This window comes from Engystomops pustulosus, chromosome 11 (genome assembly GCF_040894005.1).
Source record: "Engystomops pustulosus chromosome 11, aEngPut4.maternal, whole genome shotgun sequence".
NCBI classification, from domain to species: Eukaryota; Metazoa; Chordata; class Amphibia; order Anura; family Leptodactylidae; genus Engystomops; species Engystomops pustulosus.
This window is the reverse complement of record NC_092421.1, coordinates 65250076-65277343: the sequence shown is the minus strand read 5'-3', so window position 1 is coordinate 65277343 and position 27268 is coordinate 65250076. Positions and strand designations below refer to the sequence as shown.

The following is a 27268-nucleotide window of genomic DNA, read 5'->3' as shown; positions in this document are numbered from 1 at the left end:
TAATGAAATGTCTAGCAGCCTCCCCCTGGAAATGGAACATGCAGAAGCCTCATTTCACTATTCAAATCTTCCTGCTCTCGTCATATTACTCCCTTGAAGTGACTCCCTTGAAGAAGCGCAACAGCGAAACACGTGTCGGGGTCTTATATGCGTGGTCCCAGTCATTGGTATGGTATCTGCTTTTGTTTTACTCATTCTGCACTTTGTGAGTGGTAGTAAGCTGCAACCCTATGTTTACATTGCATGTATTCTTGATTGTATAACCTACCTCTACCCTACAGTGGCATTACTTGGGGACCCACACATTTTAATTCCTTTGTGCGGTCCACAAACTGCATTGACTTTTTATGCTTTGTCCTTGTCCTTATTGTGTTGTGCAAATAATTGTTTGCCTTGCATCTGAATAAAGTTTATATTTTATGACAGTCACGTACCTGACTTATTTTTCCAAGTATTTTGGTGTTATTAATAAAAATAATGAAATAAACCAAGTACATACAACACCATGTGCTCTGCCCACACACATGGCGCACATTTATTGAAGTTTTTGCACCAGTTTTCTGACTTTGCTCTGAAAAGAACGTGCAAACTGCCAGTACATGTATTTATAATGCGTCTGCGCCAGTTTTGTGTCACAGCTTCACTGTGTCCGAAAAGATGGAAAAAATCTGCACCTGCAGGACCGTGTTAGTGATTAGTAGGACCGCGCCGCTATTCTGCAGCATGAACAAAGCGCACCAAAAAAATGGTGCAGACTTCCCGTTCAGTGCATGGGGCGCCACATTAATGAAGACCCGGCGCCAATTTTGATTCATCAGACGCACTCTTTACCTCTTGAGTCACACCTCAGCTATAACAGAACCTCAAAATACACACCGCAACTGCTGCAGAACCTCATCATTCAAACCTCAGCTTCTGCAGAACCTCATTATACACACCTCAGCTGCTGAAGAACCTTATAATACACACCTTACCTGCTGCAGAACTTCATTATACACACCTCACCTGCTGCAGAACCTCATTCACTGCAGAACTTCATTATACACACCTCAGCTGCTGAAGAACCTTATAATACACACCTTACCTGCTGCAGAACTTCATTATACACACCTCACCTGCTGCAGAACCTCATTCACTGCAGAACTTCATTATACACACCTCAGCTGCTGCCGAACCCCATAATACACACCTCATTCACTGCAGAACCACATCATACAAACCTCAGCTGCTGCAGAACCACATCATACAAACCTCAGCTGCTGCAGAACCTCATCATACACACCTCAGCTGCTGCAGAACCTCATCATACACACCTCAGCTGCTGCAGAACCTCATCATACACACCTCAGCTGCTGCAGAACCTCATCATACAAACCTCAGCTGCTGCAGAACCTCATAATACAAACCTCAGCTGCTGCAGAACCTCATCTTACACACCTCAGCTGCTGCAGAACCTCATCATACACACCTCAGCTGCTGCAGAACCTCATAATACAAACCTCAGCTGCTGCAGAACCTCATAATACAAACCTCAGCTGCTGCAGTACCTCATTATACACACCTCAGCTGCTGAAGAACCCCATAAAACACACCTCATTCACTGCAGCACCTCATAATGCACATACATACCGCAGCTTCTGCAGAACCTCATCATACACACTAGATCATCAATCTTTGGCATAGCTGCTGCAGTACCTTATTATGTATGTGTGTAGGAATATCCCATCATTGCATAGCTACAACTAATGTAGCTATAGATACTTTGCTGACCCCGCCCCCTGTGTTTTTGTGTTGGCTCCACCTTTTTTCCGGAGCCTATTTCCCAGCCTGCCCCTGATTATATATTATCTATAGGGACCTGTGCTGCCGCCATGTGACCATTGTATAGGTCCTGCACATCATATCACATATCTGGATATAGTGAACATGACAGATCTAGAAGAGCGGAACATCAGGACTCCAGATCCACCATCGCCAGAGATGAAGATTAGATTGTCAGCTCCTATGGTCTTCATTCAATGCACACTTATCTCTTCCTGTAAGACAAAAGAAGACTGATACATTATATAACTGCTGCAATGTATATATGGAATGTGCTGGTATAACCTGGGGATCTCCTGTATATATAGTGATATATGTACAGCTGGTATAACCTGGGGATCTCCTGTATATAATGATATATGTACAGCTGGTATAACCTGGGGATCTCCTGTATATAATGATATATGTGCAGCTGGTACAACCTGGGGATCTCCTGTATATAATGACATATGTACAGCTGGTATAACCTGGGGATCTCCTGTATATAATGATATATGTACAGCTGGTATAACCTGGGGATCTCCTGTATATAATGATATATGTACAGCTGGTATAACCTGGGCATCTCCTGTATATAATGATATATGTACAGCTGGTATAACCTGGGGATCTCCTGTATATAATGATATATGTACAGCCGGTATAACCTGGGGATCTCCTTTATATAATGATATATGTACAGCCGGTATAACCTGGGGATCTCCTGTATATAATGATATATGTACAGCCGGTATAACCTGGAGATCTCCTGTATATAATGATATATGTACAGCCGGTATAACCTGGGGATCTCCTGTATATAATGATATATGTACAGCTGGTATAACCTGGGGATCTCCTGTATATAATGATATATGTACAGCTGGTATAACCTGGGGATCTCCTGTATATAATGATATATGTACAGCTGGTATAACCTGGGGATCTCCTGTATATAATGATATATGTACAGCTGGTATAACCTGGGGACCTCCTGTATATAATGATATATGTACAGCCGGTATAACCTGGGGATCTCCTGTATATATAGTGATATATGTACAGCCGGTATAACCTGGGGATCTCCTGTATATAATGATATATGTACAGCTGGTATAACCTGGGGATCTCCTGTATATAATGATATATGTACAGCTGGTATAACCTGGGGACCTCCTGTATATAATGATATATGTACAGCTGGTATAACCTGGGGATCTCCTGTATATATAGTGATATATGTACAGCTGGTATAACCTGGGGATCTCCTGTATATAATGATATATGTACAGCTGGTATAACCTGGGGATCTCCTGTATATAATGATATATGTGCAGCTGGTATAACCTGGGGATCTCCTGTATATAATGATATATGTACAGCTGGTATAACCTGGGGATCTCCTGTATATAATGATATATGTACAGCTGGTATAACCTGGGGATCTCCTGTATATAATGATATATGTACAGCTGGTATAACCTGGGCATCTCCTGTATATAATGATATATGTACAGCTGGTATAACCTGGGGATCTCCTGTATATAATGATATATGTACAGCTGGTATAACCTGGGGATCTCCTTTATATAATGATATATGTACAGCCGGTATAACCTGGGGATCTCCTGTATATAATGATATATGTACAGCCGGTATAACCTGGAGATCTCCTGTATATAATGATATATGTACAGCCGGTATAACCTGGGGATCTCCTGTATATAATGATATATGTACAGCTGGTATAACCTGGGGATCTCCTGTATATAATGATATATGTACAGCTGGTATAACCTGGGGATCTCCTGTATATAATGATATATGTACAGCTGGTATAACCTGGGGATCTCCTGTATATAATGATATATGTACAGCTGGTATCACCTGGGGATCTCCTGTGTATAATAATATATATACAGCTGGTATAACCTGGGGATCTCCTGTATATAGTGATATATGTACAGCCGGTATAACCTGGGGATCTCCTGTATATAATGATATATGTACAGCCGGTATCACCTGGGGATCTCCTGTGTATAATAATATATATACAGCTGGTATAACCTGGGGATCTCCTGTATATAATGATATATGTACAGCTGGTATAACCTGGGGATCTCCTGTATATAATGATATATGTACAGCCGCTATAACCTGGGGATCTCCTGTATATAATGATATATGTACAGCTGGTATAACCTGGGGATCTCCTGTATATAATGATATATGTACAGCTGGTATAACCTGGGGATCTCCTGTATATAATGATATATGTACAGCTGGTATAACCTGGGGATCTCCTGTATATAATAATATATGTACAGCCGCTATAACCTGGGGATCTCCTGTATATAATGATATACGTACAGCCGGTATAACCTGGGGATCTCCTGTATATAATGATATATGTACAGCTGGTATAACCTGGGGATCTCCTGTATATAATGATAGATGTACAGCTGGTATAACCTGGGGGTCTCCTGTATATAATGATATATGTACAGTTGGTATAACCTGGGGATCTCCTGTATATAATGATATATGTACAGCCGCTATAACCTGGGGATCTCCTGTATATAATGATATATGTACAGCTGGTATCACCTGGGGATCTCCTGTGTATAATATCAGGCACGTACCTCATGTGACCCATATAGAGGGTCTTCTATATCATCTGGGAAGTCTGGTAGGGGCATTCGGAAACCCGCTTTATCCTTCAGCCAAAATGTCCTCTGTTTTCCTTTCCCCTAATATTATTAATTATAAAGAATACAACATATTATTCAGGGCATGAAATTTGTCTTAATAAATATCCTCCATTACTGATCTAAGATATTCCATATACATTGCCCTGAGCTGTAGTATTATCTAGGAGATGTATATTAGGGTTAAAGAACTGAAGATGTGCTGCTCATTTCTTGGTGCAGCTTTGGATGTGACTGGAGTATAGAGAGATGCTTATACCTTGACCTGGATCCATCCTCTCTCTGATATCACATATCCCCCGATCTGCTCCAGGATCTTCGCCGTTGACTCTGAGATGTGAATGCGCAAAGCTGTAGGAGGAGAAAGGGTTCGGGATTTATTCCCCGCAGCTTGATGAGTGATACACGGCGTCATATACAGCCAAAAAGTGAGCACATTACAGTGCCACACCATGCCCACAAAGCTATAGAGTTACCAGCACCACACAGTGCACATATAATAATACTAGCGCTATAGCACACGGAGGGAATCTTATCTATGGAGAACAGACACAGCAGACAGTCTGTAACATGAGCGTCTCTGCAGGAAGCTCTGGATGTGACTGGAGTATAAAAAGAAGTTGCATATTTATTACATTTACACTGGGAGAATAAACCGAGAATTACCTACGTAAACTATTGCTTTCCATCCGGGACGCTGTGTTCACCGTATCTCCAAAAAGGCAATACCTTGGCATCGTCACCCCCACCACCCCTGCCACCACCGGACCTACAAGAGGGGAAATGTATATATACAGTAACTACACCAACAGCAGAATAGTGAGCGCAGCTCTGGAGTATAATACAGGATGTTACTCAGGATCAGTACAGGATAAGTAATGTCATGTATGTACACAGTGACTGCACCAGCAGCAGAATAGTGAGTGCAGCTCTGGAGTATATTACAGAATGTAACTCAGGATCAGTACAGGATAAGTAATGTCATGTATGTACACAGTGACTGCACCAGCAGCAGAATAGTGAGTGCAGCTCTGGAGTATATTACAGAATGTAACTCAGGATCAGTACAGGATAAGTAATGTCATGTATGTACACAGTGACTGCACCAGCAGCAGAATAGTGAGCGCAGCTCTGGAGTATAATACAGGATGTGACTCAGGATCAGTACAGGATAAGTAATGTCATATATGTACACAGTGACTGCACTAGCAGCAGAATAGTTAGTGCAGCTCTGGGGTATAATACAGGATGTAACTCAGGATCAGTACAGGATAAGTAATGTCATGTATGTACAGTGACTGCACCAGCAGCAGAATAGTGAGTGCAGCTCTGGAGTATAATACAGGATGTTACTCAGGATCAGTACTAGATACAGTATGTTATAATATGGATGGGGAAGTTTCATATAACCAGGTCCAGATTAACATTGGCGCTATTGGTTTACCAGCATGGGCCCTTAATGTGGATCTCCTTCGAGTTAGGGCCCTGCCTGGAGCTTCAGTGATAATCCTGCCCTGCCAGCTGATGATGTCTCCCTTCTCTCATTGTTTATGTGATTATGTGGCTGGCACCAGCATTGTTAAATAATACATACGCCTGCTGTGCGGCCTCCTTAAGATGCAGGAGCGCAGTGAAGCTGTGGATTTCTAAGGGAGGGGGCCCTGCCTAAATAGATTACTAACATGGGCCGTCTAAATGGATTACTAACGGGGTCTACATAAATGGATTATTAAGGGGGCTGCATAAATAGATTACTAAGGGAGGCCTGCCTAAAGGGATTACGAAGGAAGGGGGCTGCCTAATTGGACGACAAAGGGGGGGGCTGCCTAAATGGATGACTAAAGGGGGAAGCCTTGGCCTAAATGGATGACTAAGAGGTGACTCTGCCTAAATGTATTACTAAGGGGGGCTGCCAAAATGGATAATTAAGGAGTGGCGGCTGTCTAAATGCATTAATAAGGGGAGAGGACCCTGAATAAATAGATTATGAATGGGAGGGGTGCATAAACAGATTTCAAAGGGGGGGCTGCATAAATGGATTACAAAGGCGGGCTGCATAAGTATATTACTAGAGGGGCCTGCTTTAATGGATTACTAAGGGGAGCTGCCTAAATGGATAACTAAGAAGGGAGACATTGTCTAAATGGATGACTAAGTGGGGACTCTGCCTAAATGAATTACTAAGGGGAGGCTAACTAAATGGATTATTAAGTGGTAGGGGCTGCCTAAATGCATTACTAAGGTGATAGGGCTCTGCCTTAATGGATTACTAAGGGGGGGACTGCCTAAATAAATTACTAAGAGTAGGGGGCCGTGCCTAAATGTATTATTATGTGTGGGCACAGTTTGGTCAGTTGTGGTGTGAGGAGTATATATGATATATGTGTTGGGGCACAGTGTGTACAGCTGTGGTGTGAGGGGTATATATGATATATGTGGGGGCACAGTGTGGTCAGTTGTGGTGTGAGGAGTATATATGATATTTGTGGGGGCACAGTGTGGTCAGTTGTGGGGTGAGGGGTATATATGATATATGTGGGGGCACAGTGTGTACAGCTGTGCTGTGAGGGGTATATATGATATATGTGAGGGTACAGTGTGGTCAGTTGTGGTGTGAGGAGTATATATGATATTTGTGGGGGCACAGTGTGGTCAGTTGTGATGTGAGGGGTATATATGATATATGTAGGGGTACAGTGTGGTCAGTTGTGGTGTGAGGGGTATATATGATATATGGGGGCACAGTGTGATCATTTGTGATGTGAGGAGTATATATGATATATGTGGGGGTACAGTGTGGTCAGTTGTGGTGTGAGGGGTATATATGATATATGTGGGGGGGCACAGTGTGGACAGCTGTGGTGTGAGGACTATATATGATATATGTGGGGGCACAGTGTGATCAGTTGTGATGTGAGGGGTATATATAATATATGTGGAGGCACAGTGTGGTCAGTTGTGGTGTGAGGGATATATATGATATATGTGGGGCACAGTGTGGTCAGTTGTGGTGTGAGGGGTATATATGATATATGTGGGGTACAGTGTGGTCAGTTGTGGTGTGAGGGGTATGTATGATATGTGGGGGCACAGTGTGGTCAGTTGTGGTGTGAGGAGTATATATGATATATGTAGGGATACAGTGTGGACAGTTGTGGTGTGAGGGGTATATATGATATATGTAGGGGCACAGTGTGATCAGTTGTGGTGTGAGGGGTATATATGATATATGTGGGGGTACAGTGTGGTCAGTTGTGGTGTGAGGGGTATATATGATATATGTGGGGGCACAGTGTGGTCAGTTGTGGTGTGAGGGGTATATATGATATATGTGGGGGCACAGTGTGGTCAGTTGTGATGTGAGGGGTATATATTATATATGTGGGGGCACAGTGTGGACAGTTGAGATGTAAGGGGTATATATGATATATGATAATACCGGGCTGTGTATAGAGTCTGTTCATCAGTACATGGTTCTTTTTCACTGTTTGGAGGGGTCATTTGGGAATAGTAGCGCTATTATTTGGAATATTGGTCTTATGGTAGTTTTATTTGGTAACACTTCTGTGGTATCATTATTATTTGGTTTTTTTATGGGTCAAAATTGGAATTGTTATGAACCCAAATCTAAAACTAAAGCTACTATTGTTTCTAATATCTCTAACATTTGGGCTGTATACATCAGTGGTGGAGACCCTATGGCACTCAGAGCCCTCTCTGTGGGCACCAGACTCTTGGCCTCCTCCTGCGCACATTCTTGGTTGTCCAATCTGCAGGATGAGCGCAAAGATAAGGACAGGGGTTACTACCTGCTACCAGCCCCTCGATTCCTCCTGCCATCCTCGACTGGGGCTACTATGATAATCCAAATTCCCCTCCTTCCTTTACTGTATTTGCGTCCTCAGTGCGCTTATACGCAGAGCCAGTGATATAACTAGAAGCTGATGGGCCCCAGTGCAAAGTCTGTGCCAGGCCCCCAACTATAATGTATGGTGTATAGTACTAGTCTTCTCATATGGGAAGGTGAGACCTTATGGGCCCCCAAAGCCTCTTGGCCCTGGTGTGACCGCAACCTCTGCACACCCTAAAGTTACGCCCCTGCGCAGAGCAAATCAAAATAAGCTACTGCTGACATTGCCATGTCCGCACTTTACAATAAATAATCGGGCACTTGGTGTCTGAAAGGTTCCCCATCGCTGGTAAATCTGAAACAGTTTAAGTATGGGGTATCTATTGTTGTAAGAGGTCCCCGCCCTGCCTAGCCGAGGGGGCTCCATCCTAAATTCTCCATACCGCTGGGATTCTTAATCTGGCCCCTGCATATAACATTTACCGGTGTTCAGACCAATTCGCAGCTTGAGCTTCTCCTCTGGAATGTGTCGGATTCTGAAGGACAACATGGCGCTCAGGAAGTGCAGGGACATGGTGGCGATTTCCTCTACGTGCCTAATCCCATTGTGGATGGGGAGACCGCTGGCGACCATGTAGGCATCTCCAATGGTTTCCACCTAAAATAATCCAGAATTATACATGTTTGTTATCCTTAATCTTATCATTCCCTGCTGGTTACAATATATCAGTTTGGAGTCCAGGTTGTATAACTCACAGTACATTGTCTAGGCTAAATACAACTGTATCAAACCCTCAGCTCTGAAAAATATTAGCTGTTTGTAGGCCTTTATCTCCAGCAGATCATAATGTAATCCAGCTTTCTGGTCGGAAAGGTTTAACGGTTGACATATTTGATAATTCAGCACAAAATGTTAGTGATAAATGTGACAATGTATAAAGTTATTTACATAATATACAATGTATCACATTGTGTCTCACCTTGTACACATCGTACGCTTTGATAATCTCATCGAACAGGCTGTACAAGTCATTGAGCAGATCCACAACCTGGAGAGGACTGCTGGACGAACACAGGGTGGTGAACCCCACAATGTCCGAGAAGAAGATGGTCACCGAGCTGAAGCTTTCCGGCTCCACCGACTTACCGGCCATCAACTGCTCTGCAATGAAACTGAAGATAAAAAGAGAAATTAAAAGTGAACCTGGGGAGTACTTCACCCATCATCATATAGAACGCATGCAGAAAATGAGGGTTATAATAATTAGCAAAAAAGAGGCAAAACTCCTGTAAGTTGCTGCCCTCCAGTGGTAAGTTGTAAGTATTGCAGTTATACTGTTTCAATACAAACATCTAAAAATATATGGAGAAAACATATATCTAAACAGACTACATAGATGTGCAGTGGATATTTCATGTGACATGATGGGAGTCACTGCAGGTTAAATTAACCCTTACATGCCCAGCTCACCTCGGTAACATGGTTGACAGCAGCTTGTCGGTCTTCTTCTTTTCGGCCACCAGCTGCACCGTCCGCTCCTCCACCACCTCCTCTAGGTGATTGGCGTATTTCTCCAGTTTATTCACCATATTGTCCAGGATGCTGACGTGTCTACAAAGAGTGACCGATACAGATATATAATGGAGTATTATAGTAATTACAGAAACTTTTTCATGCTTTCTTCTCTAGTCACATCAAGAGCTGCACCGTAATTCAGTTTGCTCCCAGGTTACACATCATCACATCTCACTGATGCCCCCTAGTGGTTTAGTTTAGTTATATATTATGTTATGTTGTAGTTACACTCCCCCTACATTGCAGGGCATCCACATTTTTAGATTGTAAGCTCCTGTGCCCTGTTTGATCTGTCCGCAACTTATACCACAGCCGTCCAGGTCTGATAGACTCACCCCTCAGGACTCGCCCCCCGTAGGTTCCTCTTTATGGAGGCAAAGGACGGACGGCGCTCTGGGTTCTCGTCCCAGCACATTTTCAGCATGGCGATGATCCGCTCGTTACATTTTTCCACAGATAATGAGGGTCGCAGTGGAACCGTCGCATTTGGATCTTTGATTTTGCGGATAGTTTCTATAATAAATATATTTCGCTATGTTTATTTTTTGATTTTTACAAACATAAAACTAAAATGCATCCCATAAAGTTGTAGGAAAGTGAACAATTACTTTAAGCCCCACCCACAGGTAGGCGTTTACCTTGCGGTTCCATGTTCAGGTCCTGGTACGGTCCATCCTCATGGTTGTATATCAGCTCCCTCATGATGATGGCGAAGCTGAAGACGTCTCCTTTCTGGGTGCCCTGAAAAGGGAATCTTTCCAGCCGCAGCAGCTCCGGGGCCGTCCAGTACAGCTCTATATATGGGGCAGACACAGACATGTATACACTGACATCAAACAATATGTACTACCGCCATACTGTGCACAGAACTGTGCCATGTGCAAAAAATCATACACATATCTATATACACTAACATACACACATACTGTATATATATACACACTCACATACACACATATATCTACATACACTCACATACACACATATATCTATATACACTCACATACACACATCTATATACTCACATACACACATATCTATATACACACATATATCTATACACACTCACATACACACATATATCTATATACCCACACAAGGGCCATAATGCTGAATGTAATTTGGGCAGCATTATTTGAGAACTGTCAATGTCGGAACATATTATTCCTTGCAGTTCACGGTCTGGGTAACAAGGGATGTTATTCAGTATGTTCCAGTTATAGATTATTTGATACAAAACTAATGGTTTCATTCTTCCTTTTTTCGTTTAGATTGCTCTATGACTTAGTAGACATGTTTTGAAGAATGAATTTCCTATCGGTTGGGCGTCACCTCTATACAGAATATCGTATCGCATTGAGTAATTTTCTAATATTTATGGGTCAAAAAACTTTATTACAAATTATCTTTTTAGTGATATTCATGAGATATGGCCCCTTATATATTTTGTGCCACTAATTCCGTTTCCACGTACGTCTCACACCAGCGCTATCCCTGGTAGGAAAGCTGAATGTTTGTCCAAAAATGTGGACTTTTCTGCGGATATACCGTGGATATCGGTGTCACAGCCGTGATCCCCGTAGTGGTGATGAGCAGATACGTACTTCCTATTTTCCACGCACACACAAAGCTCTATATACACGGCTAGGTGCCAAGCTTATACTTATCTTTCTTTTCCATCTTTACACTGGCACATCATTTTCCTGTTCCCCTATAGTGGCTGTTTGGTGCATTGACTCTCTTCCCTATACCTCTACTTAATTTTTTTGTTGCCATAACATTATTGCTGATGATACAGGAGAGCCGAGGCTGAGGTACTCATTGCTGGTTCCTGCCACCCATAGGACTAATAAATTGCACTGCAGCTACTCAGCAGGACACCCCAGGAATTCTATTCAGCCTGTTACTTGCTGCTGATTTCTTCTGCTACCTGTTAGTTCACTAACAAAGGATCTGTGCATTTTTCATCATCTCCATTTCCAGTGTAAGTCCCTGCCTAAGCAGCTACAGTGACGGGCATCACCCCCTTACCATCTGCCGGGACCTGTCACCTACAACAGGAGTGCCCCAGGAAAAAACTTTTGTGTCCCCATACACTGCCCCCGGTGGGACGTTGAACATTTACATATAAGTATTTACATACATTCAGATGCACATCTACAGATTAGTTACTAATATATCACACACATGCAACACCCCTGTGCAACATCACCCACCGGGGCCTAGCCTTTTCTTGGGGCCTGGAGGCAGCCGGGGCCCAGAATACCGGAGTGGCTGACGGTTGCGGCCTAGGCACGCTAGTGTCACGGTGCTTGGTATGGTGACTGGAGGGCTGTCCTACAGCCTGGCAGGTCTCCAGCAGGTAGTGTGTGCAAGAAATGATATAGAGGGAAAGACTGTGGTACTGGTTCTCCCTGGGGCAGCCCTTACAGTCTCTAGTATAAGTCCCTGGATAATAGATGAAGAGCCCTTGATGGTGATACGGCCATAGCAGGGACCAGACGGAGGCAACGTTGTGCAAAAATAACTTACAGTTCTTTATTCGAACCAACAGCAGGCAACGCGCCAAACGATTCTGTGCAGAGGCCGGATTGTTATATAGTCTGGATTACTGGAGTGGCCATGGAGAGTGAACCGCAGGAGTTTGTTCACCAGCCTGGTTGTAGATGCAGACTGGGATGTAGCTGTGTCCAATGCTGGAAGCTGCAGCTTTAATCCTGGGTGTGCTGTGTGTGTGGGCACTAGAGCTGTGTCTCTGGTCACTCAGTGATCTAATGGATGTGCTCTCTAGGAGAACTCAAGACCTCTAACCCCTCCATGCAGGGCCGCATCTGCCAGATTTTCATCTCGCCTCAGGCGGCAGAATGCGGGTCCCTGTAAAGGGCGGCAAAATTTGCCGCTCTAAAGTGGGCGATTCGGGCGTCCGTTAAGACACAGGCGCGATTTATATGCCTTTCCGGCAGCTGCGTCGCTCCGTTCTAATCAGCGACACAGGCGTCATGACGTCACGCTGCCTGTGTCACTGTGCGGAGCCGCGGCTCACAGGAGAGCCGCGTGAAGAACGGAGCCGCCCACCGAGGCAACAGTCCGCCTGCAGGTGAGTATATATTTTTATTGTTTTTCATGTACTTTAATGAATTAAATGTGGCTGATAAGTGTGTGGGGAGGTGTCATGTTATACTGGGAGGGGGGGTACTGTATGTATAATATGGGACTAGAAAACGTTTAATACTGGGGGGGGGGGACGCTATATATATGGGGCCATAATTATTTTATACTGGGGGGGGGGGAAATGATGGAATGCTATATATATTATTTGGGGCTATAATTATTTTATACTAGGGGGGTTCTGTATATTTTATTTGGGGCTATAATTACTTTATACTGGGGGGGTGCTGTATATATTGTATGGGGCCATGTCACGGGTGCTCCCGCGATCCCTGTCACGGATCGCGGGCGCGTCCGTGCTCCTTCATGTGCCCCCGCTGCTGCCCGGTCTCACTTACCTCTCCCGGCTCCTGCGCTTCCTCGGACTGCCGTGCGCGCGCATCCCCGCCTCCTAGGGCACGCGCGCGGCTCCTGCCGAAAATTTAAAGGGCCAGCACACCGCTAATTGGTGCACTGGCTGAACACCTCACCTTTAAGAATCCTGCCTCTTCCTGTGTTCCTTGCCGGATCTTTGTGCCTCATAGCCTTAGAGAAAAAAGCTTCCAAGCGAGTATTCCTGCGTTCCCGTGTATTCCTGCGTATTCCTGTGTGTTCCCGCTCCCGAGTCCTGTGTTGCCGTGTTACCTGAGTTCCTCCGTGTTGCTGTGTTCCGTGTGCCTGTGTTCCCGTTCCCACCTGCCTGGACCCTGTGCCTGGACCTGTCTACGAGATTGTCATCCGCTAAGGTACCTCGACCTCGGCTGCCACCGTGGGCTAGTCACACCTGGGAACGACCTAGTGGTATCCTACCGCAGCAAGTCCAACCCGCTTTGCGGCGGGCTCTGGTGAATACCAGGTGCCGCTAGGCTCCGGTTCCGGGTGTTGGCTAGCTACATCTCCCGCAGTGGTCCAGAGGATCCACTGATCCTAACAGTAAGATCCGGCCATGGATCCCGCCGAGGCTCCTTCTCCCAGTCAGCCTGATCTCGCCACTATCGTGATCCACCAGTCCCGGCAGATTGCAGCACAGCGGAATCAGCTAGAGCAAGTCACCGCCATGCTACAACAACTACTAGCTACCCAACATCAGCAACAGTCTCCTGAAGCGGCCGCTGCGACCCCTGCTACCCCGGCTTATCTTCCTGCTGCTGAACCCAGGCTACGCCTCTCTTTGCCCAGCAAGTATGATGGAGATCCCAAGATGTGCAGGGGCTTCATAACCCAGTGCTCCTTGCACATAGAACTCATGCCGTCGCAATTTGCCACAGAGCGGTCCAAGGTGGCATTTGTCCTCAGCCTTCTTTCCGGGAAAGCCCTGGCCTGGGTACTCCGCTATGGGACAGAGATGACCCGGTTGTGTCAAGCCTCACTGCGTTTCTGTCAGAGTTCCGGTCAGTCTTCGAGGAACCAGCACGAGCCTCCTCTACGGAGTCTGCATTGTTGAACTTGCGTCAGGGCAACTCATCGGTGGGAGAGTACGCAGTTCAATTCCGCACCCTGGCTTCTGAACTTGCTTGGAACGATGCAGCCCTCATCGCTACATTTAAGAAAGGGCTCTCTGCGCAGGTCAAGGACGCACTGGCAGCTCGGGACCTTCCATCTACTCTGAGTGACCTCATCACCTTGGCCACTCGAATTGATGTTCGGTTTAAGGAGCGAGCTGAGGAACTACGCTCCGAGTATCCTCAAGGCCGCGTTAGACGCATTCCTCGCCTGGCGCCAGTCTTCCAAAGGCCGCTCCAGGTCCCGCCTGAATCTTCTGCTGAGGAACCCATGCAGGTTGACCGAACCCGGCTCACTCTACAAGAGCGTTCCAGACGACGTCAGGAGAACTTGTGCATGTATTGTGCCAGCCCACAGCACTTCGTCGGGACTTGCCCTGTACGTCCCCAACGCCCATGAAACGCCAGCACCTAGGCTTCTCAGGAGAAGCGTCCTTAGGTGTGAATAAAGCTTCTCCACGCTTGATTCTCCCTGTGCTCCTCAGCATTGGCACCGGTACTCCGGTCCAGGTTTCCGCTTTCCTGTATTCAGGCTCCACAGCGAACTTTGTAGATGCTGCAATGGTCGCCCTGCATCACTTCCCGGTGGTTCGTCTTGAGAAGCCCTTGTCCATTGCCTCAGTCAGTGGCCAGATTCTCTCCGTGCCTATCTGGTTTCGCACTGAACCCCGGCTCCTTCAAGTTGGTGCATTACATAAAGAGAGACTCTCCTTTTTTGTGGGGAGATTCTCCGTTGGGGTCCGGATTGCTCCTCACGCTGCATGACGGTTCCACATCCGCTCCCTGTCAGGACTGCTACCTTGTCTCCCAAGCCTCTGGAGGGACTTCCAGCTCCGTACCGGGACTTTGCAGACATGTTTTCTAAAAAACAAGCCGAGATCCTTCCTCCACATCGTCCCTCTGATTGCCCCATTGACCTGCTGCCTGGATCTTCTCCACCACGGGGTCGGGTGTATCCGCTCTCGGTTCCTGAGACTGCCGCCATGTCGGAATATGTTAAGGAAAATCTGCAAAGAGGTTTCATCCGCAAATCCTCCTCGCCAGCTGGCGCTGGTTTCTTTTTTGTCACAAAAAAGGATGGCTCTCGCCGCCCCTGTATAGACTATCGCGGTCTTAACAAGGTCACCGTTAAGAACCGCTATCCTCTGCCGCTTATCACGGAGCTATTTGATCGTCTGCGGGGTGCAAGAATTTTTTCCAAATTGGATCTTCGTGGGGCCTACAACCTCATCCACATCAGGAAGGGTGATGAGTGGAAGACCGCCTTTAACACCCGTGATGGGCATTTTGAATATCTAGTTATGCCCTTCGGACTTTGTAATGCGCCAGACGTTTTCCAGGAATTTGTAAATGATATTTTCCGGGACTTATTGTACAGTTGTGTTGTGGTGTAGCTGGATGACATCCTTGTGTATTCTGCCAATCTGGAGTCCCACCAGTCTCATGTACGGCAAGATCTCAGCCGCCTCAGGACAAACCACCTCTATGCCAAGCTGGAGAAGTGCCACTTTCATCAGAGGAGCCTTCCATTCCTCGGCTACATAATTTCTGATAAAGGTTTGCAGATGGATCCTGCCAAGTTATCTGCGGTTCTTCAGTGGCCATGCCCAGTGGGACTGCGAGCTATACAAAGATTTCTGGGCTTTGCTAATTATTATAGACAATTTATCCCACACTTCTCATCTTTGGTCGTGCCGATGGTGGCGCTTACGAAAAAGGGTGCTAATCCCCGTGTCTGGCCACCAGCAGCAGAAGAAGCCTTCACGAAATTAAAAACTGCTTTTTCCTCCGCTTCAGTCCTTTCCCGACCGGATACTGAAAAACCGTTCCTGGTGGAGGTTGATGCCTCCTCCGTGGGTGCTGGGGCAGTCCTTACCCAGAAGGGTCCCAGGGGACGAACACTCACTTGTGGTTTCTTCTCCAAAACCTTCTCCTCCGCGGAGAGAAATTATTCCATTGGAGATCGGGAGCTTCTAGCCATCAAACTGGCTTTGGAAGAGTGGCATCATCTGCTTGAGGGAGCCCGATTTCCAGTCAGCATTTTTACGGACCACAAAAACCTTCAGTACCTTCAGACGGCTCAGCGTTTGAATCCACGTCAAGCCCGGTGGTCCCTCTTCTTTTCTCGCTTTGACTTCTGAATCCATTTTCGCCCTGCAGAGAAAAACATCAAGGCTGACGCCTTGTCCCGTGCTTCTGATGTTATGGGGGAGGACTCTGCTCCGAGGCATATTGTTCCTCCAGAGAGACTTGTGCTTGCCGCGCCGGTGGACCTCCGGGAGCTGCCTCCCGGCAAGACTTGTGCGACCTGGTCTCCGAAAGAGGATTCTGACCTGGGGACATTCTTCTCGTGTGGCTGGGCACCCTGGGGTGCAGCGCTCTGTGGCCTTAATTTCCCAATTCTACTGGTGGCCTGATTTGGTCAAGGACGTTCGGGATTTTGTGGGTTCCTGTGCCTCTTGTGCGCGCAACAAGCCTTCACGACTAAAACCTGCTGGTCTTCTGTTGCCGTTACCCGTGCCTACCAGCCCATGGTCTCATGTGGCTATGGACTTTGTTACGGATCTACCGCCATCTTCTGGCAACACCGTTATCTGGGTGGTGACTGACCGCTTTTTCGAAGATGTCTCACTTTGTCCCTCTACCAGGTTTGCCTTCTGCTCCACGTCTTGCCAGCCTCTTCTTCCAGAATATTTTCCGGCTTCATGGTCTCCCTCAGCACATTGTCTCGGATCGAGGAGTTCAGTTTGTGTCCAAATTCTGGAGATCTCTGTGCAACCAGTTGCAGGTGAACTTGGACTTCTCTTCTGCCTATCACCCACAGACTAACGGCCAAGTGGAGAGGGTGAATCAGACTTTAGGTTGCTATCTCTGCCACTTCGTCTCTGCCGGTCAGGACGACTGGGCATCTCTTCTACCATGGGCGGAGTTCTCTTACAGTTCCCTGGACTCCACTTCTGCCGGTTCTGCTCCCTTTTTTATTAACTACGGACTGCATCCTCGGCCTCCTCTTCTGTTACCCACGTCTGCAGATGTTCCTGCTGTGGAGGACCTGGTACGTGATCTGAAAGCCATCTGGGAGCAAATCCACACCTCATTGCTCCGAGCTACAGCCCAGACCAAGCGTCAAGCAGACAAAAGACGCCGACCATTTCCTGTTTTAGCTCCTGGTGACAAGGTCTGGCTGTCCGCCAAGTATGTTCGGCTGAAGATTCCGAGCTATAAATTGGGACCCCGGTTCTTGGGTCCATTTGAAATTCTCGGCCGCATCAACCCGGTGCCTTACAAGATGCGTCTGCCTCCCAGCATGCGCATTCCTAATTCTTTCCACGTTTCTCTCCTTAAGCCAGTCATCTTCAACCGCTTCAACCGACAAATTACTCCTCCTCCGGCACCACAAGCTGATTCCACCGATGTCTTCGAGGTGAAAGAGATCCTGGATACTAAGACTGTGAGAGGTAGGCGGTTGTTTCTGGTAGACTGGAAAGGATTTGGTCCTGAGGAGAGATCCTGGGAGCCAGAGGATAACATCCTGGACAAGAGCCTACTCCAACGTTTTCTCAGGCCCAAGAAGAGAGGGAGGCCGAAGGGAGGGTGGGTACTGTCACGGGTGCTCCCGCGATCCCTGTCACGGATCGCGGGCGCATCCGTGCTCCTTCATGTGCCCCCGCTGCTGCCCGGTCTCATTTACCTCTCCCGGCTCCTGCGCTTCCTCAGACTGCGGCTCACGACGAAAAATTAAAGGGCCAGCGCACCGCTAATTGGTGCACTGGCAGAACACCTCACCTTTAAGAATCCTGCCTCTTCCTGTGTTCCTTGCCGGATCTTTGTGCCTCATAGCCTTAGAGAAAGCTTCCAAGCGAGTATTCCTGCGTTCCCGTGTATTACTGCGTATTCCTGTGTATTCCTGTGTGTTCCCGCTCCTGAGTCCTGTGTTGCCGTGTTACCTGAGTTCCTCCGTGTTGCTGTGTTCCGTGTGCCTGTGTTCCCGTTCCCACCTGCCTGGACCTCCTGTTGCTGACCCCTGACTTGGACCTGACGTTGCATCTCTGCCGCCTGCCCTGACCCTGTGCCTGGACCTGTCTACGAGATTGTCATCCGCTAAGGTACCTCGACCTCGGCTGCCACCGTGGGCTAGTCACACCTGGGAACGACCTAGTGGTATCCTGCCGCAGCAAGTCCAACCCGCTTTGCGGCGGGCTCTGGTGAATACCAGGTGCCGCTAGGCTCCGGTTCCGGGTGTTGGCTAGTTACATCTCCCGCGGTGGACCAGAGGATCCACTGATCCTAACAGGCCATAAATATTTTATACTGGGGGGGATTCAGTATATATTATATGAGGCCAGAATCATTTTATACTGGGGGGGGGGATGCTATATATATTATTTGGGGCTATAATTATTTTATACTGGGGGGGATTCAGTATATATTATATGGGGCCAGAATCATTTTATACTGGGGGGCTGTATATATTATATATCACTATATTACTAAGCTGGGGGAATGTATATGGGATACAGTATATCACTAAACTGGGGAGCTGTATATGGGATACAGTATATTACTAAGCAGGGGGGCTGTATATGGGGTACAGTATATTACTAAGCTGGGGGGGGATGTATATGGGGTACAGTATATTACTAAGCTGGGGAGGCTGTATATGGGATACAGTATATTACTAAGATGGGGGGGATGTATATGGGGTACAGTATATTACTAAGCTGGGGGGATGTATATGGGATACAGTATATTACTAAGCTGGAGGCTGTATATGGGATACAGTATATTACTAAGCTGGGAGGCTGTATATTAGGGGGTACAGTATATTACTAAGCTGGGGGCTGTATATGGGATACAGTATATTACTAAGCTGGGGGGCTGTATATGGGGTACAGTATATTACTAAGCTGGGGGAATGTATATGGGATACAGTATATCACTAAGCTGGGGGGATGTATATGGGGTACAGTATATTACTAAGCTGGGAGGCTGTATATGGGATACAGTATATTACTAAGCTGGGGGGATGTATATGGGGTACAGTATATTACTAAGCTGGGGGGATGTATATGGGATACAGTATATTACTAAGCTGGAGGCTGTATATGGGATACAGTATATTACTAAGCTGGGGGAATGTATATGGGATACAGTATATCACTAAGCTGGGGGGATGTATATGGGGTACAGTATATTACTAAGCTGGGAGGCTGTATATGGGATACAGTATATTACTAAGCTGGGGGGATGTATATGGGGTACAGTATATTACTAAGCTGGGAGGCTGTATATGGGATACAGTATATTACTAAGCTGGGGGCTGTATATGGGGTACAGTATATCACTAAGCTGGGGGGATGTATATGGGGTACAGTATATTACTAAGCTGGAGGATGTATATGTGATACAGTATATTACTAAGCTGGAGGATGTATATGGGATACAGTATATTACTTAGCTGGGGGGGTTGTATATGGGGTACAGTATATTACTAAGCTGGGGGGCTGTATATGGGATACAGTATATTACTAAGCTGGGGGCTGTATATGGGATACAGTATATTACTAAGCTGGGGGGCTGTATATGGGGTACAGTATATTACTAAGCTGGGGGGATGTATATGGGATACAGTATATTACTAAGCTGGGGGATGTATATGGGGTACAGTATATTACTAAGCTGGGGGGATGTATATGGGATACAGTATATTACTAAGCTGGGGGGATGTATATGGGGTACAGTATATTACTAAGCTGGGGGGGCAGTATATGGGATACAGTATATTACTAAGCTGGGGGGATGTATATGGGATACAGTATATTACTAAGCTGGGGGCTGTATATGGGGTACAGTATATTACTAAGCTGGGGGGATGTATATGGGGTACAGTATATTACTAAGCAGGAGGATGTATATGGGATACAGTATATTACTAAGCTGGGGGGCTGTATATGGGGTACAGTATATTACTAAGCTGGGGGGCTGTATATGGGATACAGTATATTACTAAGCTGGGGAGCTGTATATGGGATACAGTATATTACTAAGCTGGGGTCTGTATATGGGGTACAGTATATTACTAAGCTGGGGGGCTGTATATGGGGTACAGTATATTACTAAGCTGGGAAGGCTGTATATGGGGTACAGTATATTACTAAGCTGAGGGGATGTATATGGGGTACAGTATATTACTAAGCTGGGGGGCTGTATATGGGATACAGTATATTACTAAGCAGGAGGATGTATATGGGATACAGTATATTACTAAGCTGGGGGGCTGTATATGGGGTACAGTATATTACTAAGCTGGGGGGCTGTATATGGGATACAGTATATTACTAAGCTGGGGAGCTGTATATGGGATACAGTATATTACTAAGCTGGGGTCTGTATATGGGGTACAGTATATTACTAAGCTGGGGGGCTGTATATGGGGTACAGTATATTACTAAGCTGGGAAGGCTGTATATGGGGTACAGTATATTACTAAGCTGAGGGGATGTATATGGGGTACAGTATATTACTAAGCTGGGGGGCTGTATATGGGATACAGTATATTACTAAGCTGGGGAGGCTGTATATGGGATACAGTATATTACTAAGCTGGGGCTGTATATGGGATACAGTATATTACTAAGCTGGGGGGATGTATATGGGATAAAGTATATTACTAAGCTGGGGGGCTGTATATGGGGTACAGTATATTACTAAGCTGGGGGGCTGTATATGGGGTACAGTATATTACTAAGCTGGGACTGTATATGGGATACAGTATATTACTAAGCTGGGGGGCTGTATATGGGGTACAGTATATTACGAAGCTGGGGGGCTGTATATGGGGTACAGTATATTACTAAGCTGGGGGGATGTATATGGGATACAGTATATTACTAAGCTGGGGGGCTGTATATGGGGTACAGTATATTACTAAGCTGGGGGGATCTATATGGGGTACAGTATATTACTAAGCTGGGGCTGTATATGGGATACAGTATATTACTAAGCTGGGGGGGCTGTATATGGGATACAGTATATTACTAAGCTGGGGGGCTGTATATGGGGTACAGTATATTACTAAGCTGGGGGGCTGTATATGGGGTACAGTATATTACTAAGCTGGGACTGTATATGGGATACAGTATATTACTAAGCTGGGGGGATGTATATGGGATACAGTATATTACGAAGCTGGGGGGCTGTATATATCGGGTACAGTATATTACTAAGCTGGGGGGCTGTATATGGGGTACAGTATATTACTAAGCTGGGGGGATGTATATGGGATACAGTATATTGCTAAGCTGGGGGGCTGTATATGGGGTACAGTATATTACTAAGCTGGGGGGCTGTATATGGGGTACAGTATATAACTAAGCTGGGGGCTGTATATGGGGTACAGTATATTACTAAGCTGGGGGCTGTATATGGGGTACAGTATATTGCTAAGCTGGGAGGGTGTATATGGGGTACAGTATATTACTAAGCTGGGGGGATGTATATGGGATACAGTATATTACTAAGCTGGGGGGCTGTATATGGGATACAGTATATTACTAAGCTGGGGGGCTGTATATGGGATACAGTATATTACTAAGCTGGGGGGCTGTATATGGGATACAGTATATCACTAAGCTGGGGGGATGTATATGGGATACAGTATATTACTAAGCTGGAGGATGTATATGGGATACAGTATATTACTTAGCTGGGGGGGGGGTTGTATATGGGGTACAGTATATTACTAAGCTGGGGGGCTGTATATGGGATACAGTATATTACTAAGCTGGGGGGCTGTATATGGGGTACAGTATATTACTAAGCTGGGGGACTGTATATGGGGTACAGTATATTACTAAGCTGGAGGATGTATATGGGATACAGTATATTACTTAGCTGGGGGGGGGTTGTATATGGGGTACAGTATATTACTAAGCTGGGGGGCTGTATATGGGATACAGTATATTACTAAGCTGGGGGCTGTATATGGGATACAGTATATTACTAAGCTGGGGGGCTGTATATGGGGTACAGTATATTACTAAGCTGGGGGGGTGCATATGGGATACAGTATATCACTAAGCTGGGGGGCTGTATATGGGATACAGTATATTACTAAGCTGGGGGGATGTATATGGGATACAGTATATTACTAAGCAGGAGGATGTATATGGGATACAGTATATTACTAAGCTGGGGGGCTGTATATGGGGTACAGTATATTACTAAGCTGGGGGGCTGTATATGGGATACAGTATATTACTAAGCTGGGGAGCTGTATATGGGATACAGTATATTACTAAGCTGGGGGGCTGTATATGGGGTACAGTATATTACTAAGCTGGGGGGCTGTATATGGGGTACAGTATATTACTAAGCTGAGGGGATCTATATGGGGTACAGTATATTACTAAGCTGGGGGGCTGTATATAGGGTACAGTATATTACTAAGCTGAGGGGATCTATATGGGGTACAGTATATTACTAAGCTGGGGGGCTGTATATGGGATACAGTATATTACTAAGCTGGGGCTGTATATGGGATACAGTATATTACTAAGCTGGGGGGATGTATATGGGATACAGTATATTACTAAGCTGGGGGGCTGTATATGGGGTACAGTATATTACTAAGCTGGGGGGCTGTATATGGGGTACAGTATATTACTAGGCTGGGACTGTATATGGGATACAGTATATTACTAAGCTGGGGCTGTATATGGGATACAGTATATTACTAAGCTGGGGGGATGTATATGGGATACAGTATATTACTAAGCTGGGGGGCTGTATATGGGGTACAGTATATTACTAAGCTGGGGGGCTGTATATGGGGTACAGTATATTACTAAGCTGGGACTGTATATGGGATACAGTATATTACTAAGCTGGGGGGCTGTATATGGGATACAGTATATTACTAAGCTGGGGGCTGTATATGGGGTACAGTATATTACTAAGCTGGGAAGGCTGTATATGGGATACAGTATATTACTAAGCTGGGGGGCTGTATATGGGATACAGTATATTACTAAGCTGGGGACTGTATATGGGATACAGTATATTACTAAGCTGGGGGGCTGTATATGGGATACAGTATATTACTAAGCTGGAGGGCTGTATATGGGATACAGTATATTACTAAGCTGGGGGGATGTATATGGGGTACAGTATATTACTAAGCTGGGGGCTGTATATGGGATACAGTATATTACTAAGCTGGGGGGATGTATATGGGATACAGTATATTACTAAGCTGGGGGATGTATATGGGGTACAGTATATTACTAAGCTGGGGAGGCTGTATATGGGGTACAGTATATTACTAAGCTGGGGGGGGCTGTATATGGGGTACAGTATATTACTAAGCTGGGGGGATGTATATGGGATACAGTATATTACTAAGCTGGGGGGGCTGTATATGGGATACAGTATATTACTAAGCTGGGGGATGTATATGGGATACAGTATATTACTAAGCTGGGGGGCTGCATATGGGATACAGTATATTACTAAGCTGGGGCTGTATATGGGATACAGTATATTACTAAGCTGGGGGCTGTATATGGGGTACAGTATATTACTAAGCTGGGGGGCTGTATATCGGGTACAGTATATTACTAAGCTGGGGGGCTGTATATGGGATACAGTATATTACTTAGCTGGGGGGATGTATATGGGGTACAGTATATTACTAAGCTGGGGCTGTATATGGGGTACAGTATATTACTAAGCTGGGGGGATGTATATGGGATACAGTATATTACTAAGCTGGGGCTGTATATGGGATACAGTATATTACTAAGCTGGGGGGGATGTATATGGGATACAGTATATTACTAAGCTGGGGGATGTATATGGGGTACAGTATATTACTAAGCTGGGGAGGCTGTATATGGGGTACAGTATATTACTAAGCTGGGGGGGGCTGTATATGGGGTACAGTATATTACTAAGCTGGGGGGATGTATATGGGATACAGTATATTACTAAGCTGGGGGGGCTGTATATGGGATACAGTATATTACTAAGCTGGGGGATGTATATGGGATACAGTATATTACTAAGCTGGGGGGCTGCATATGGGATACAGTATATTACTAAGCTGGGGCTGTATATGGGATACAGTATATTACTAAGCTGGGGGCTTTATATGGGGTACAGTATATTACTAAGCTGGGGGGCTGTATATCGGGTACAGTATATTACTAAGCTGGGGGGCTGTATATGGGATACAGTATATTACTTAGCTGGGGGGATGTATATGGGGTACAGTATATTACTAAGCTAGGGCTGTATATGGGGTACAGTATATTACTAAGCTGGGGGATGTATATGGGATACAGTATATTACTAAGCTGGGGCTGTATATGGGATACAGTATATTACTAAGCTGGGGGGATTGTATATGGGGTACAGTATATTACTAAGCTGGGAGGGGGCTGTATATGTGGGGCAAGATTTTATTTAAGCTGTAGGGGATCTGTATATGGAAGCTGTAAATAATTTAATTGGGGGGTGATTAACGAGGCCTTTAAATATATGAGAGCAGGGCTATATAAAAATAAATTTATTATATATATTCATTAGGGGGTGCTATATATTTGATCAGTGTTGCACTGTATGTAAAAGCATGTAACATAACAGGGTGGGATATATTAGTTATAGGGTACAATAGATTACTTTGCATCATGTAAACCAAATGTTGGGGGGGGGGTCTGTATTAATAAATTGGGGGTGTTGTATATTGATTGGTGCTTAGCATGCTATAATTCCAGTAGAATATATGTATGTATATATATATGTATATATGTAATATGTATGTATATATAAAATGAAGGGATGTTTTGTGTGGAGTGTGAGGTCAGTTGTGTTGTGAGGGGTATATATTATTTAGGAGCACAGTGTTGTTTTCCAGGAGACTTTATACTGTAGATGACTGTGGTATTTTTAGGGACCCCGGGTGGAGATGCTGCACGGAGCTGAAGATATCCGGCCGTGAATTCAGCAGTGATACGTCATAGATTGGAGAACCCGGAATAAAGTCCTCCTGATGGAAGAGATTGTCATCTATAAGGTACTAGATGCCACTAATGCCTCTCAGATCCTGTAGTCAGTCACACAGTGTCAGGGAGCTGTCTGTAGGGTTGTTAATTGTTAGTAAAGTTTAAGGATTTACTTAACAGGGAGCGGGGGGGGGAGAGGGGGATTGGCAGCATTTTAATATTCGCCTCAGGCAGCAAATATGCTAGAATCGGCCCTGCCTCCCTGACTAAGGGTTTTGTTACACGCTGATCAGGTGGTCTCACTCTCCAATCACACTGCAGTTACAAAGGTGGAACATCATTGGATAATAACAATATCAAATACAGATTTAACCCTTGCCTGTTCAGGCAGTATCTACCGCTGCTAATTACCTCTACTTAACTATATGACCCTGAAGTGAGTTGTACAGGCTCACCTACTGGGGACACACAGACAAAGATGCTTATTCGCAACTACTCCTCTGCCCATGCATCGGCAGGGGTGTTGCACCTGCCAATGCATAGGCAGGTGAGAAGTTGCTAATAGTGCCCTCTCTAGGTTAGGACCTGTTAGGGAGACTGATCAGCTCCCTTGGAACGTTCTGGAATCTATACATTGTGTAATTGCAGGTGTAGGTTCTGCCTGGAAAGCCAACAGTTAATATTGTTAATTGTATTGTCCAATTAGGTACCTGTAAAGCAAGCTGGAAGCTGGTTGGAGGAGTGCTACCACCTGACCTCTGCTGGGTGGGACCTCTGCTGGGTGGGACCTCTGCTGGGTGGGAGCACATGGTCAGTAGATAGAGAAGCAGGTCCAGTGTGCAGTTCTCTGCAGAGCCGCTGTCTGGACCCACTACCAGGAAGAAGAGGTATCTCAGGACGTTGCCCGAAACCAGTACCACAGCCTCTCCCTCCATACAATTTCTTGCACACACCACCTGCTGGAGACCTGCCAGGCTGTAGGACAGCCCTCCGGTCCCCATAACAAGCACCGTGACATCAACGTGCCCTAGGCCGCAACTGCCAGCCACTCCGGTATCCCGGGCCCCGGCTGCCTCCAAGCCCCAAGAAAAGGCTAGGCCCCGGTGGGGGATGTTGCAGACTCACAAATGCACAGATTCCACATAGGTAGGTAGGTAGACAGTCCCTTGCTTTTCAGCCCCCTCTTCTTACCAGAGTAGTCGGTGGCCTTGGCTGTCAGGTCTCTATAAGTTGTTCCATACTTGAATTCCCATAACCCAAAGCCGGAGAGCTTCACCTGCATGCGGCTGTCCACCAGGCAGTTGGTGGGCTTCAGGTTCCCATGGGAACTCAGGGGGCTGCTATGGAGGAAGCCCATCCCCTGGTGTGACAAGAGACAAGACAATGATACATTGTATACAGGGAGGAGGGATGTGTGAGGGGAGTCCCTCCAGGAGAAGGTATATACAGGGGGATATGATTGGCGGGGGGGGGGGGGGCCACAATACTCACATTCACAATGTCATGAGCAAAGGAAAGCTTGAAAACCCAATCCAGCTCCATATCATTATTCTGCAAAACATCCTGTCAGAGATAAAGAGAAGATAAGGATCTATAGATCTCTCATATCTATCTATCTATCTATCTATCTATCTATCTCATATCTATCTATCTATATATCATCTTACATCTCTTCCTCCTGA

The 27268-nt window shown here is 45.7% G+C and overlaps 1 protein-coding gene across 4 annotated transcripts in view; it reads right to left on the bottom strand.

The window, feature by feature from the left end:
- Positions 1 to 27268, bottom strand: part of LOC140105996 (guanylate cyclase 2G-like) — a 57728-nt gene continuing 30460 nt past the window's right edge. For 3 of the 4 annotated variants that reach the window (XM_072130141.1, XM_072130139.1, XM_072130140.1), the window contains exons 13-23: positions 27078 to 27149; positions 26778 to 26946; positions 10573 to 10728; positions 10270 to 10447; positions 9830 to 9970; positions 9339 to 9531; positions 8842 to 9016; positions 5179 to 5277; positions 4768 to 4859; positions 4443 to 4550; positions 1 to 2036 (exon numbers count right to left, since the gene is read on the bottom strand). In XM_072130141.1, the coding sequence (XP_071986242.1) occupies positions 2016 to 2036; positions 4443 to 4550; positions 4768 to 4859; positions 5179 to 5277; positions 8842 to 9016; positions 9339 to 9531; positions 9830 to 9970; positions 10270 to 10447; positions 10573 to 10728; positions 26778 to 26946; positions 27078 to 27149 (1404 nt within the window). In that variant the 3' untranslated portion in view covers positions 1 to 2015. Of the gene's footprint in view, positions 2037 to 4442; positions 4551 to 4767; positions 4860 to 5174; positions 5278 to 8841; positions 9017 to 9338; positions 9532 to 9829; positions 9971 to 10269; positions 10448 to 10572; positions 10729 to 26777; positions 26947 to 27077; positions 27150 to 27268 lie in introns of all 4 variants that reach the window. The other variant, XR_011850694.1, reaches the window with a different exon arrangement.